General features: G+C 38.1%; 1 protein-coding gene across 1 annotated transcript in view; it reads left to right on the top strand.

Moving 5' to 3' along the window:
* The window catches only part of LOC126161446 (probable ATP-dependent RNA helicase DDX46), a 150,802-nt gene that overhangs the window by 56,070 nt on the left and 79,379 nt on the right, over positions 1 to 15,353 (top strand). The window contains exon 8 of the mRNA XM_049917261.1: positions 10,475 to 10,660. Coding sequence (XP_049773218.1) covers positions 10,475 to 10,660 — 186 coding nt within the window. The remainder of the gene's footprint in view (positions 1 to 10,474; positions 10,661 to 15,353) is intronic.

The raw sequence follows: 15,353 nt of genomic DNA, 5'->3' as shown, positions 1-15,353 counted from the left end.
TCTAGCAGCCTACCTGTGAATTGCTTCGATGTATTCCTTTATCCGATATGGTACAAATCCCAAACACTTGAGCAGTACCCAAGAATAGGTCGCACTAGCATCCTATATGCAGTCTCCTTACAGTTTCCTAGAAGTCTCCCAATAAACCTAAGCTGACCAGTCATGTGCCCTACAACAGTTATCACATGCTCCATCCATTTCATATCGCTTTGTAACGTTATGCCCAGATAGTTAAATGACATGGCTGTGTCAAGCAGTATCCAAACGTTAACAGTTGGTTTTCCCTACTCATACACATCTTCATTTAGAGCTAGCTGCCATTCGTCACACCAACTAGAAGCTTTTTCTAACCCGTCTTGTATCCTCCTACAGTCACTCAACGTCGACACCCTACTTTGTAGCACAGCATCATGAGCAAACAACTGCAGATTGCTGCCCACCCTGTCTGCCATATCATTTATGTCTGTAGAGAATTATAGCAGTTCTATCACACTTCCCAGGAGCGCTCCTGACAATACATTTGTCTCTCATTAACACTCATCATTGAGGACAACATACGGGGTTCTATAACATAAGAAGTGTTCAAACCACTCACATATCTGTGAACCTATCTCACATGCTTGTACCGTCTTTAACAGCCTGCAATGGGGCTCCATGTCAAATGCTTTCCAGAAATCTAAAAATATAGAATCTGCCTATTGCCCTTCATCCATAATTTGCAGTATATCATGTGAAAAAAGTGCAAGCTGAGCTTTGCACGAGCGATGCTTTCTAAATGGGCTGATTTGTGGATGTAAACTTCTCTGTCTGAAGAAAATTTATTACAATACAACTCCACTTTTACATTCCCAGAATTAATGTTTTCCCGCTGTTTGACATTTTCTGTTGCTCCTGTCAACTTTCCTGTGTCCACAATGTTAATTCACACCCAATTTTGTGTCAACATATTTATAATTTTGCTGCGATTTATGCTTTATGAAAAAACGTTTGTGGAGAAAAAACTGACTTAAAATGACCCTGGTATGGTGTTGGCTATCAAGTAGTGTTCATGAACCTTACATGGTTAAGTTTTTGACACCAGGGCACCCTACTCAATGGATGAATCAGTAAACAGATAATAGTTGGAACAATTTGTGCCATATCTCCTGCCGCTGCTGAGTTCTACTCGGCATGGTGGCTGATGGGAGTGACTAGGTTCGTTCAGAAAAAATATATTACGACCAAGCACAACCATTTCCAAACTGTCTCTACTGCACATGCACAGTTTCTTGATTGTTTTGATTGTCATGACACGTTTGTCAAATCATATTTTGCATGTTTCATCATTTGGTCACTTGCAGCACTGGTTGACACCTTCATTCTCTTTCTGTTGCTCATATGATTTTGGTTTAAACGCAGCACCAATTACGTATTTCATTTCATGCTGAGCAAAAAGTGTTTCAAGAATTTATCCTCATTGTGAAGTGCAGTATTTACGTATCTGTTTTTTGTGTTGTTACACAAACAAACAATGTGAGTGATAGTTTGCGTGTGTGTGGTTTTATATATAACTGAGGAGGTTCAGTGCCTGACAACCTCAAAATGACAACTACATTGCAAGATACACAGAAAACACATATGTACACACCACACAACATACTTATGCAAATATTTGCATTTGACAATGAGAAAAAACTCTTGAAATGCATTGTGCTAAGCATAAAAAAATACATAACTGATGGAGTGTTTCATTACTTAAATAATGAATAACAGCTGCAGGCTTTCTAATGACATCAGTTCCGATGTATGAAACTGAGTCAAACAGAAAGTTGAGTCAAACAGAAAGTTACCAGCTTTTATTAGATAATAAACCTTTATCAAATGATAAACAAGTCCGTGACGAGTATTTTGATGACCATTATGTATGTGTATCATATATAAAGTGCAAAAAATGCAAGGAGGTAACAACATATAACTTACCCAGTATACTACTTAGTTGTCATCTACATGCAGTATGTAGTTTCCTGTCTGTTACTCTGATTCACTGAAATACATCCACTTAAAAGTCTTTCTGTTTTTTGCAAGACAATGCTTTCATTTTAATCTCTTTCAAAACAGTCCACCAAAATGAGAGATTTTGCCTGAAAAATACACTCCTCTTGCACCGCCGATTGAAGTAATTTGGCCATCTGTGAGTGTGCCCTCTCCACTCCTTATCACAATTAAAGTAATCTGTGTTTCCATCCATTAATTAGGTGTAAGAAATGTTTTGTGAATCACCGTCACCCATCATCAGCAACCAACAGTATCGGTGTATGCTTTCCAGGAAATCATAAGCGAACTATTCAGTTTCCAGTACCCTCACAGTAAGACTTTTTCATCTAAAGACTGTTGACTTTCAGCTTCATACAAATAAAATTGAGTGTGTGCTACAAGTAGTACTTTGTCATTTTCCTGGAAGTGATGGTCCTGAAGCACTGTTGTAAAGTCTCTACGGAGTTTAGAAGGGGCAGGATCAAATCCATAGTAAGTTTTCCATTCATCTAACTACTGTCTTAATCATCAAGAAATTACACTGCACTTGTTAGTCAGTGCCATGGTTTATTGCCGTGGAAACCTTATCTCTTTTGAGAAGTTTCTCTCCCTTTGCAACCTTGTGTTTGTCAGCAATGTTATATTTAATATGAGACACCTGTTCATCCTAATACTTAATGCACTGAAATGTCATAAAGTTATTTTAGTCTAATTCTGAGAGTGTGGATATGAAATCAGTGTCTTCAATTTGGAAGTAATTTCTACTGGTGTACCATAGAAATCAGTGTTGGGCCCACTTTTTATTTTATGTAGATACTGTCCCATACTCCAGACAAGAAGTTAAAATAGCTCTTTCTGATTATAGTAACATACTCATGTGACACAAAATGAAAAGAAATAAATTTTTTGTGAAAATTCTTCACTCAATTAAATCACTAATATGTAGGGACAGGAAAAATCATTTTATTGTATGGTCAAACTTGTTGTTAATATTTGCCAATAACAGTGCTATTTTTTTCCAATATTGGTATTAATATTGCCGATATTGGGGCTATGTTTTACCAAAGCTGGTGATATTGTCAACCAAAATTGGGTGTTAAATTTTGATCAGTTTTCATGGTATTTTGTATCAGATGCAGTGTTACCTTTTTTGTCGCTTTCTGTGTTGTCTGCTTGGCCTGATTCTCTGCTATGTTTTTTTGCCAGATTTGGTGTTACCGACATTTTTATGTCAAATTTGGTGTTAGTTTTCACCTCTTTTATGTATTAGTGTGATTTCCTTTTTTCCTAGTTTCTCTGTTATTTTCTTACCAACTTAAGTGGTGTTTTTTTTTTCCCAACTTTGGTGTTCGTCTTCTCCAGTTTTGGTGTTACTTCTTTTCTTCCAGTTTTGCTGATCCCTTTTTCCTGATTTTTTTGTTACTTTTTTCAATTTCGGTGTTATTTTTCTTCCCAATTTTGGTCCTTTTTCGCCAATTTTGGTGTTGTTTTTTTGCCATTTTTGGTGCTTATTTTGACTTCACATCATACTTACATGGGAAGTGAATTGTTATTTTCAGATCATATACCAGCCTCAGTCTTGTAAACAAAAAATCAAAATACAGTTTCAAAACTCAGTAAACCTCAGTTCTGAATATTGACAACATTGCTATCCTCAGATTTATAACATTTTTATTCAAGAAAATGGCAAATTTAACGATATTTCTGAAAAACATCATGATATTTTTAAAAATCGTTGCATTCATCTCAAATTTTGCGTTTTTTTTTTTTTTTTTTTTTTTTTTTTTTTTTTTTTTTTTTTTTTTTTTTTTTTTTTTTTTTTGCCCCCCCCATACTCCGCAAGGAGTGGCGGAGGGTACCCTGAGTACCTCCATCGGTTCTCCCTTGTTCGTGGAAAGAAGGATTGTCAGTATGCTTCTGTGTGGGCTCTAATCTCTCTGATTTTATCATCATGGTCTCTTCGCGAGATATATGTAGGAAGGAGCAATATACTGCTTGACTCTATGGTGAAGGTATGTTCTCGAAACTTTAACAAAAGCCCGTACCGAGCTACTGAGCGTCTCTCCTGCAGAGTCTTCCACTGGAGTTTATCTATCATCTCCGTAAAGCTTTCGCGATTACTAAATGATCCTGTAACGAAGCGCGCTGCTCTCTGTTGGATCTTCTCTAACTCTTCTATCAACCCTATCTGGTATGGATCCCACACTGTTGAGCAGTATTCAAGCAGTGGGCAAACAAGCGTACTGTAACCTACTTCCTTTGTTTTCGGATTGCATTTCCTTAGGATTCTTCCAATGAATCTCAGTCTGGCATCTGCTTTGCCGACGATCAACTTTATATGATCATTCCATTTTAAATCACTCCTAATGCGTACTCCCAGATAATTTATGGAATTAACTGCTTCCAGTTGCTGATCTGCTATTTTGTAGCTAAATGATAAGGGAACTATCTTTCTATGTATTCACAGCAAATTACACTTGTCCACGTTGAGATTCAATTGCCATTCCCTTCACCATGCGTCAATTCGCTGCAGAACCTCCTGCATTTCAGTACAATTTTCCATTGTTACAACCTCTCGATACACCACAGCATCATCTGCAAAAAGCCTCAGTGAACTTCCGATGTCATCCACAAGGTCATTTATGTATATTGTGAATAGCAACAGTCCTATGACACTCCCCTGCGGCACACCTGAAATCACTCTTACTTCAGAAGACTTCTCTCCATTGAGAATGACATGCTGCGTTCTGTTATCTAGGAACTCTTCAATCCAATCACACAATTGGTCTGATAGTACATATGCTCTTACTTTGTTCATTAAATGACTGTAGGGAACTGTATCGAACGTCTTGCGGAAGTCAGGAAACACAGCATCTACCTGTGAACCCGTGTCTATGGCCTTCTGAGTCTCGTGGATGAATAGCGCGAGCTGGGTTTCACACAACCGTCTTTTTCGAAACCCATGCTGATTCCTACAGAGTAGATTTCTAGTCTCCAGAAAAGTCATTATACTCGAACATAATACGTGTTCCAAAATTCTACAACTGATCGACGTTAGAGATATAGGTTTATAGTTCTGCACATCTGTTCAACGTCCCTTCTTGAAAATGGGGATGACCTGTGCCCTTTTCCAATCCTTTGGAATGCTACGCTTTTCTAGAGACCTACAGTACACCGCTGCAAGAAGGGGGGCAAGTTCCTTCGTGTACTCTGTGTAAAATCGAACTGGTATCCCATCAGGTCCAGTGCCCTTTCCTCTTTTGAGTGATTTTAATTGTTTCTCTATCCCTCTGTCGTCTATTTCGATATCTACCATTTTGTCATCTTTGCGACAATCTAGACAAGGAACTACAGTACAGTCTTCCTCTGTGAAACAGCTTTGGAAAAAGACATTTAGTATTTCGGCCTTTAGTCTGTCATCCTCTGTTTCAGTACCATTTTGGTCACAGAGTGTCTGGACATTTTGTTTTGATCCACCTACCGCTTTGACATAAGACCAAAATTTCTTAGGATTTTCTGCCAAGTCAGTACATAGAACTTTACTTTCGAATTCATTGAACGCCTCTCGCATAGCCCTCCTCACACTACATTTAGCTTTGCGTAATTTTTGTTTGTCTGCAATGCTTTGGCTATGTTTATGTTTGCTGTGAAGTTCCCTTTGTTTCCGCAGCAGTTTCCTAACTCGGTTGTTGTACCACGGTGGTTCTTTTCCATCTCTTACGATCTTGCTTGGCACATACGCATCTAACACATATTGTACGATGGTTTTGAACTTTGTCCACTGATCCTCAACACTATCTGTACTTGAGACAAAACTTGTGTGTTAAGCCATCAGGTATTCTGTAATCTGGTTTTTGTCACTTTTGCTAAACAGAAAAATTTCGTACCTTTTTTAATATTTCTATTTACGGCTGAAATCATCGATGCCGTAACCGCTTTATGATCGCTGATTCCCTGTTCTGTGTTAACTGTTTCAAATAGTCCGGGTCTAATATGTTATCGCCATGAGTTGGTTCTCTGTTTAACTGCTCAAGGTAGTTTTCAGATAAAGAACTTAAAAAAATTTCACTGGATTCTTTGTCCCTGCCACCCATTATGAACGTTTGAGTCTCCCAGTCTATATCCGGCAAATTATAATCTCCACCCAGAACTATAACATGGTGGGGAAATCTACTCGAAATATTATCCAAATTATCCTTCAGGTGCTCAACCACAACAGCAGCTGAGCCAGGGGGCCTATAGAGACATCCAATTACCAAGTCTCAGCCTGCTTTAACCGTGACCTTCACCCAAATTATTTCACATTTCAGATCTCCGTCAATTTCCTTCGATACTATTGCACTTCTTATCGCTATAAACACGCCTCCCCCTTCACTGTCCAGCGTGTCTCTGCGGTATAAATTCCAATCTGAGTTTAGGATTTCATTACTGTTTACGTCTGGTTTCAGCCAACTTTCTTTCCTTAGTACTATATGGGCGTTGTGACCGTTTATTAATGAGAGCAGTTCTGGGACCTTTCTATAGATGATCCTGCAGTTTACTATTAGCACATTAATATTGTTATTCCCTGTTGCATTTTGCCTACTCCTACCTTGCCGCGTCTCAGGAGGTGTCTTGTTGGGCCTAGGGAGGGAATTCTCTAACCTAAAAAACCCACATGTGCACTCCACACGTACTCCGCTACCCTGGTAGCCGCTTCCGGCATGTAGTGCACGCCTGACCTACTCAGGGGGACCCTACATTTCTCCACCCGATAGCGGAGGTCGAGAAATTTGCACCCCAGATCTCCGCAGAATTGTCTGTGCCTCTGGTTTAAGCCTTCCACTGGGCTCCAAACCAGAGGAATGTTGTTTACAATTTTGATGTAGTGTGGAATGACTACCGCCAGGATATCAGTTAGGATGAACGGTCATAGGCAGAGAGTGTATACTGGCAACACGGAATATTCTGTTGCAGAACTTGCCCTACAATGTGGCAGTCATGACCTCGGTGCCTGTTTCCCCACACATGCCAATTGGATTCTTCCCCCAGGCACTAGCTACTCAGAACTCTGCGAGTGGGAACTGGTTATATAACATGACCCTGGTTCTCACCATCCACCTGCACTTAATTTATGTTCATTTCTTTGATGTCAGCATTTCTTCTCAGTAACCATTCCTTCCTTCACTGACCTTTATAACTCATGTGCGATGTTTTGGCAGTAATCTCTGTCTTGTGTATTACCATATCTTCCACCTCTCAGGTTTTCAAATCTCACCCCCTCTGTAGTCCCCAACAATCAGTCTTCCATCCTCATCCCATCCAGTAAGTCTCCCCTGACTTTGGTTCTGGGCAATTTTTCTGAATCCTCCCCATTTCCTAATCTGCACCTGTCCTTTTCCTTCACCCCTCTTCCTCCTCCTTCAACCCTACTTCGGGAGGACGACCGTTCAATCCCGCGTCCGGCCATCCTGATTTAGGTTTTCCATGATTTCCCTAAATCGCTCCAGGCAAATGCCGGGATGGTTCCTTTCAAAGGGCACGGCCGACTTCCTTCCCTGTCCTTCCCTAATCCGATGAGACCGATGACCTTGCTGCCTGGTCTCCTTCCCCGAAACAACCAACCAACCTTCAACCCTACTGCCAGAAGAATGAGCCACTGGCTCAGAAAGCTTGCAAACTTCAGTACGTCTACATGTGTGTTCTCCTGCTGTTGCTTGGTGGTATATTTTTTATGTACCCAATTACGTTAAATTGAGGTAAAATGGTTTACTCTATCACTTATCCAGTCTTAACATTACAAAGAAAGAAGTGAAGGCATGCGTACTTAAATATGCTTACTATTTATGCAGTTTTCTAAATGGTCAGATGAGTATTAAGAGTACCATTTTATAGAAAAATCCACTGTAAAAACACTTGAAAGATTTATTGCATGTAGTGTCATTGAAAAACATCAATGCATTCTACATCATAGTTAATTATCATGAACATGATTAACAAGGGCCACCTTCATAGACAAATGGTTAGTGTTGCTGCCTTTATTACTGAAGCTTTGGGTTCAATTCTCGGTATAACATCAGGTTTTTTCTGAGGTGGGGAGGTCTGTGAATACATGTTGCATGATCATGAATTGCTCATTATACTTCCTCGTAGGCAGCAGTCAAAACAGGCCTAAGGCCTAATCCTTAAGTGGTGTTTACTTTTACATTTTTATGATTAATGAGACAAATAGCTTGCTAGATAGCCAACCAACTAAGCAAACAACCTTCTGCCTTTTGCCTCAAAATTAAAACATTTTTGAAGTGCTTTTGTTTTGCTTTTTCTCTTTATTGTATTCCACTTAATTGTCAACACATAGTGTTCTAACAACTACAGTTATTATTATTATTATTATCTTCTTCTTTCCTTTCTCAGACCTTAGGTCTGGTTAAAAATGGAAAGTGACGCGGACCTTCATCAAGTGTGACTTCCTTTTAACTGTATGGTATATGTTACTTTGCATTTAAGAACTTTCGGGTCATTGAACATGTATCAATAATTACGGATTTCTGTAGTTGTATATATAAGTTTGGATGCAGCTGTATTGCATTGATGTACTGGTGGATATTGTGTGGTATGACTCCTGTAGTTGATAGTATAATTGGTATAATGTCAACTTTATCCTGATGCCACATGTCCTTGACTTCCTCAGCCAGTTGGATGTATTTTTCAGTTTTTCTCCTGTTTTCTTTTGTATGTTTGTTGTATTGGGTATGGATATTTCGATTAGTTGTGTTAATTTCTTCTTTTTATTGGTGAGTATGATGTCAGGTTTGTTATGTGGTGTTGTTTTATCTGTTATAATGGTTCTGTTCCAGTATAATTTGTATTCATCATTCTCCAGTACATTTTGTGGTGCATACTTGTGTGTGGTAACATGTTGTTTTACAAGTTTATGTTGTAAGGCAAGCTGTTGATGTATTATTTTTGCTACATTGTCATGTCTTCTGGGGTATTCTGTATTTGCTAGTATTGTACATCCACTTGTGATGTGATCTACTGTTTCTATTTGTTGTTTGCAAAATCGGCATTTATCTGTTGTGGTATTGGGATCTTTAATAATATGCTTACTGTAATATCTGGTGTTTATTGTTTGATCCTGTATTGCAATCATGAATCCTTCCGTCTCACTGTATATATTGCCTTTTCTTAGCCATGTGTTGGATGTGTCTTGATCGATGTGTGGCTGTGTTAGATGATACGGGTGCTTGCCATGTAGTGTTTTCTTTTTCCAATTTGCTTTCTTCATATCTGTTGATGTTTGTGATCTAAAGGGTTGTAGAAGTGGTTATGAAATTTCAGTGGTGTAGCCGATGTATTTATATGAGTGATTGCTTTGTGTATTTTGCTAGTTTCTGCTCGTTCTAGAAAGAATTTTCTTAAATTGTCTACCTGTCCATAATGTAGGTTTTTTATGTCGATAAATCCCCTTCCTCCTTCCTTTCTGCTTAATGTGAATCTTTCAGTTGCTGAATGTATGTGATGTATTCTATATTTGTGGCATTGTGATCGTGTAAGTGTATTGAGTGCTTCTAGGTCTGTGTTACTCCATTTCACTACTCCAAATGAGTAGGTCAATATTGGTATAGCATAAGTATTTATAGCTTTTGTCTTGTTTCTTGCTGTCAATTCTGTTTTCAGTATTTTTGTTAGTCTTTGTCTGTATTTTTCTTTTAGTTCTTCTTTAATATTTGTATTATCTATTTCTATTTTTTGTCTGTATCCTAGATATTTATAGGCATCTGTTTTTTCCATTGCTTCTATGCAGTCACTGTGGTTATCCAATATGTAATCTTCTTGTTTAGTGTGTTTTCCCTTGACTATGCTATTTTTCTTACATTTGTCTGTTCCAAAAGCCATATTTATATCATTGCTGAATACTTCTGTTATCTTTAGTAATTGGTTGAGTTGTTGATTTGTTGCTGCCAGTAGTTTTAGATCATCCATGTATAGCAAATGTGTGATTTTGTGTGGGTATGTTCCAGTAATATTGTATCCATAATTTGTATTATTATTATTATTATTATTATTATAACAATTGTGCACCTTTAGGAGAGTGATTGAACTTGAGTGCATAATTTCATCTCCGGACTTTTTCCTCTTTGCTTCCCAAAAACTCTTAATCCTCTCAGAATGCTCCTTCTTCCGTTCTTCTGTCCATTTTTTACCAGGCTGGTGAGATGTTCTTTCCTTGAACTTCACACTTGTGATTTTATTCCGGCACTCAGTGCGGTCTTTGAGATTTTTTTTTTATGTTGATCTGCTGCAGATCCCTGTGGATTTCTTTCAGCCATTCTTTGCCGTATTTACTCTTTGTTATAATATTGAAAAGTTACCTTGCTGTTCTGGAGTCTTCCATCCTGTAGATATGTGTATAAAATTTGGCTCGGCGTTTCCTGATGATGATTATTATTATTATTATTATTATTATTATTATTTACAGTATTCTTCAGAAGAAGAGGAGGAAGACTTAAATGCTACTGCAGCTGGCATAGCCAACAAACAGAAGAAAGAGCTTGCAAAAATAGATCATACTAATGTGGAATATACACCTTTTCGGAAAAACTTTTATGTCGAAGTGCCAGAGATCACCAGAATGACGCAAGAAGAAGTTGAAGCTTATAAAGAGGTAACACTGGCACATATACTAGCATTTACCATTTTATTTTCATCTAAGATTGCTTTCTGTATGTTTTAAAGTCAAAAGTACGTTTTAAAGTCAAAAGTCTAAAGGTCAGTTCTTAGTTTTTGGATGGTATTTGTGGTTAAAATGTTGGACAGATGTGAATCTAGATTTTTAAAATTTTAGTGCAACCATAATGTGGTTTCTGTACATAACATTAAATAAGCAACTTCTTCAGATCTTTCATCATATAGATAAATGGTTCTCTTTTTAAAAAATGAGGATTTTGAAAATTTTAGAAAGTACAAAATGAAGTGAAGTCTTAATGAAAATTTTCTAAAATGCAAGAGTTTGAATTCTGTTACCACATGTTGACACTTACTGTTATTATAAAGAATAGCTCTTTGCAAAGAATAGCTCTTTGCATGTTGCTGTTAATCAGTGTAAATATGACACATAAAATGAAGGGAACATTATGTATTGTGTACCCTTACAGAAAACATAATTTGTAAATAAAAAAGTTCTGTGATGAATTTGGCTGAACTAGTATCCAGGCCAACATTTTGATGTTGTTCTACACTATTTTTCTTGCAAATTCAACATCCATCACAAGAGATTGTGTGTGCCATTATATGCTCAATGAGATTTTGAGGAATGGTAGTTGAGTATTGTGTACTGTAGGAATGCAGTAAAAATCAGAAATCAAATCAGTCTCCTTGTTCACTTACCAGGATTATCACTGCACCACTTTTGTTGTTGCAGTTTCTCTCTCTCTCTCTCTCTCTCTCTCTCTCTCTCTCTCTCTCTCTCTATCTTTCTCTTTTTTTTCCCCTGCAGAATTCCTCGGTTTTAGCTAAGTACATAAAGCTGAATACCACAGTCTTTGATAATATGTTGCCTACTGTAGCCCGTAAATGCCAGTTGTGATTTGGTGACAAACGTTGCTTGTAACAGTTGATTATGTTTCATGCCATGTGTTTGTGTATGTTTTTGCTTTTAAATTACACTTAAAGCCACTGCCTTTGTGTGAGGTTGGGAGTGAGACTGTACAACTGAACTTTGTTATTTATGGCATCCTCAGCTTCTAAAGGCTGTCACTGCAAGCACATTTGTCACTCCTCTGCTGAACGTTTCAAGTCAGCATACTATTTGATTTTTGAGTCCATCCATCTCAGAATCCACATGATTCTTCCGTAGCCTTCCTCTTCCTTTCTTTCCTAAAACCTTTCCTTTCAGTATTGATGAGCAAAAATTTATTGTGACATCATATAGCTGATGAATTTTATTTTCCACTTTTTTATGGCAGTGATCAATTTCCTTATTTCATCCATTTCTGCTCATTCGACCTTTTCTGTTTCCAACTTCTTTTCCACAGCCACATGTCCATTGCTTCCAGGCATTGCATATCCTGCTTCATCAGGACCCATGTTTCACAGCCATATAACAAAAAACTCCAGACAACTGTTTTGATGAATTATCTCCTAGTTTTTTTGTCAGAGGTTGTTTCTTGTTACTGAAAGCCTATTTACCAAGGACACTTCTTCTGATTTGCACAGTGCATCTATTTTCTTAAGTGACAAGTATAGTCCGATGCACTAACGATAGCGGTATGCACTAACGATAGCGGTTTGCGCATGTTGAGGCATGGCGGGAATTGCGTTGTTTCCAATTCCAAGCTTCAGTTGTGGTACACATGTGCACTTGCTTTCTGCACGAAGAAAGCGTATATCCTGCATGTCTCTGACTTGCTTGTGCAGTTACCACCACAATCAGCAATGACAACCCACGACAAATGGAATCGAAATTCAGTAAACAACTCGCTATGATCACGTTTAAGGCTCACATTAGTTACGGCATTCACAGCAGAGCACTTAGACCACTACTGAGTGCTCATTGGCTGTCGGAGATTGTTGAAACACTCATGTTTTTCATCTTCTTTTGTAGTTGCTAAATATGGCCTTCGAAGCAAGAGATAAGCATTGTACTGATGCATTTGAACTTTTGTGCTGACATATGTTGTTGCACATAAAATAGACCAAAAGAAGACCAAATGTGTCCATTAATGAGCTACTGAATATTTCCTGGGGCCTTTCTTCTCATCTCTGACAAACAATTTTCCTTTTCTTTGGCCATATTGTGAGAAGAGATGGAGAATGTAGAGAAAATAATCATGGAAGAAAATATTGACAGAAAGAGACTGAGGGGAAAGCAGCTAGTAGGTGTATAGATCAAATAAAGGTCTTTGGACTACCTCTTCAGCTGGCTCTAAGAGAAGCTGGTAACTGTCTGGGATGGAGACACTTGCTCCATGGGATCATGATGCTCAGCAATAAGAATGGCAACTTTTGATGATGTGGTGATGACAGCATTGAAATTTCCCATAATAACCACATTGTCCTTGTCAGCTATTAATTTCATTACATCATCAATACACTTGCATAGTTCTGGAAGTTGTTCTCTTCACAGTTTAATGTTGGAAAATGCTCTTGTACAGTAGTCACGTCCATAGGTCTTCATTGATCTTCGCCAACAATATTATGTTATTTGCATGACATGTGTTCTCAATCTTTTTTGCTCAGTTTCTTCTAGGAATCAACCCCATGCCATGTTGACCAGGCAGTATTCCTGCTCTGTAGATTATCGTACAGGAATCACTAATGAAATCACCGTTTCCTTGGCACTGTATTTCACCCAGTCCTGAAACGCCAGTATCGTAAACTGTTCCCATTCTTGTTAGTTTTCTGATGTTTCAAGTTGAGATTCCCCTCTTGCAGTATACTCAGCTTTGCAACTGTTTGTAAGAAGTGTAATTCATACAAGACTGATGCCAGAGAGAAGACTTGCAGCTCCACAAGTATGCAGTCTCGCATAATGATCTGCTGAGAACTGAACTGACATGGTCCTATGACAATTCCACCAATAGCCTTTGTATTGGTCCATGCCATACAGGATATTTCAGAAGGAATAGTAAATATTTTAGGAGGTGGTAGTGTAGATTAATTCGAATAAAACATTCCATATTGTGTGTCTTGAGTTTGTTTTGTTACAGAGATAGAGCTGGTTACAGAGCTAAGTTTTCAGTAGCTATAGATTTATGTATCAGTTGTCATTTTTTGCTTTGAAGTTCAAGCCGTGAAGCTGTGTATGAGTTTACATAATTGAAGTTTTAAATTGTGATTATTGTTTGTTGATCAATTCTATTGTACTGTTTAGGCATACTTCACATATTTACAAATGCTGAGTGTGCTGGTGTGTTATTCATCTACAAGTTTTGTAATGGAAATTCTGCTGCTGCTTGGACAGTGTGTTAACTGCCAGGTACTGGATACAAGGGTGATTACTTATGTTTTCACTAAATTAGTGAGACTGGTGCAGTTGTATTTTGTCATTCACTAATACAAACAGATGAGTAATTCACTTAGTACTGTTTATTGATGAAACCGTCGTCAGTCATGATGGTATCAACAACACTCACAACTCACATTAGTGGTAAAAAAAAAAATTGTCTTTGTATAGAGACATTTTCAGAAACACTTCTCTGTGAATATTTTGTGTGCTGTGATAGACAATCAGTTGATTGGGCCCATCATGCAACCAAATTGTCGTAGCAGAATCTCATTATCTAGATTTTCTTGAAAACAAACTTGCAGTGTTTTTGGAAGACATTTTATTGGCAACAAGGATGAATACATTCTTCCAATGTGATTGGGCCCTTGCACATTCTAGTCATCAGGTGACACATCATCTAAATGTAATGTTCCTCACAGTAAGGATATGTCAACAAAAATAATCAATTTTTGAGAATATAAGTAATTGAATAAATAAAAAATCTACTCACCAAGTGACACCAGGAGAACACACATTAAAATGTGGTATTGTTCACTAGCTTTCGGTGCCAGTGATTCCTTCTTCTGGCAGAATGGTTGAAGGGGAAGGAAGTGGGGTAAAGGAAAAGGACAGGTGTGGTTTAGGGAAAATGCTAGAGTTCAGGAAAGCCACCCAAAATAGCAGGTCAGGGGACAGTTATCAAATTGGCTGAGAAGGAAAGACTGATTGTTGGGGACTGCAGCAGGTGAGATTTGAAAACCTGAGTTCAAAGGTGGAAGATGGGTAATACACAAGGCAGAGATTACTGCTAAAATATCGTGCCCGAGTTAATAAGAGCAAAAGGCTAAGGGCATTGTATATGATAGAGGGGGTGGGGGGCAGTGGGAAATAGACGAGTCAGAAAATAAAAGATGTGGAAAACTAAAAGTGAGTGAATAAAGGAATAGTCACTATGAAGAAATGCTGAGACCAAAGAAATTAATGTACATTAAGGCCAGATGGGTGGCGAGGACAAAGGACATGTTGTAGTGCCAGTTTCCACCTATGGAGTTCTGAGAAACTGGGTGTCTGGGGGCAAGAACCCAGATGGCATGTTTGGTGAAACAGACACTGAGGTCATGACTGTAATATGGTAGAGTGTACTCTGCAACAGGATATTGTGTGTTACCAATATACATACTCTGCCTATGCCCATTCATCCTAACTGAAAACTTGTCATTAGTCATGCCTTTGTAAAAGACTGAACAGTGTTCACCTATCAAACAGTGTTTACGTAATAGCTGGTATATGACAAGTATCATTTCAGAGGTGGTTGTTTTGATAGTATACATTTTGCCAGTTACAAGGCAGGTATAGGTGGTGGTAGGATATA

This window comes from Schistocerca cancellata, chromosome 2 (genome assembly GCF_023864275.1).
Source record: "Schistocerca cancellata isolate TAMUIC-IGC-003103 chromosome 2, iqSchCanc2.1, whole genome shotgun sequence".
NCBI lineage: Eukaryota > Metazoa > Arthropoda > Insecta > Orthoptera > Acrididae > Schistocerca > Schistocerca cancellata.
This window is presented reverse-complemented; position numbering and strand designations above follow the sequence as displayed.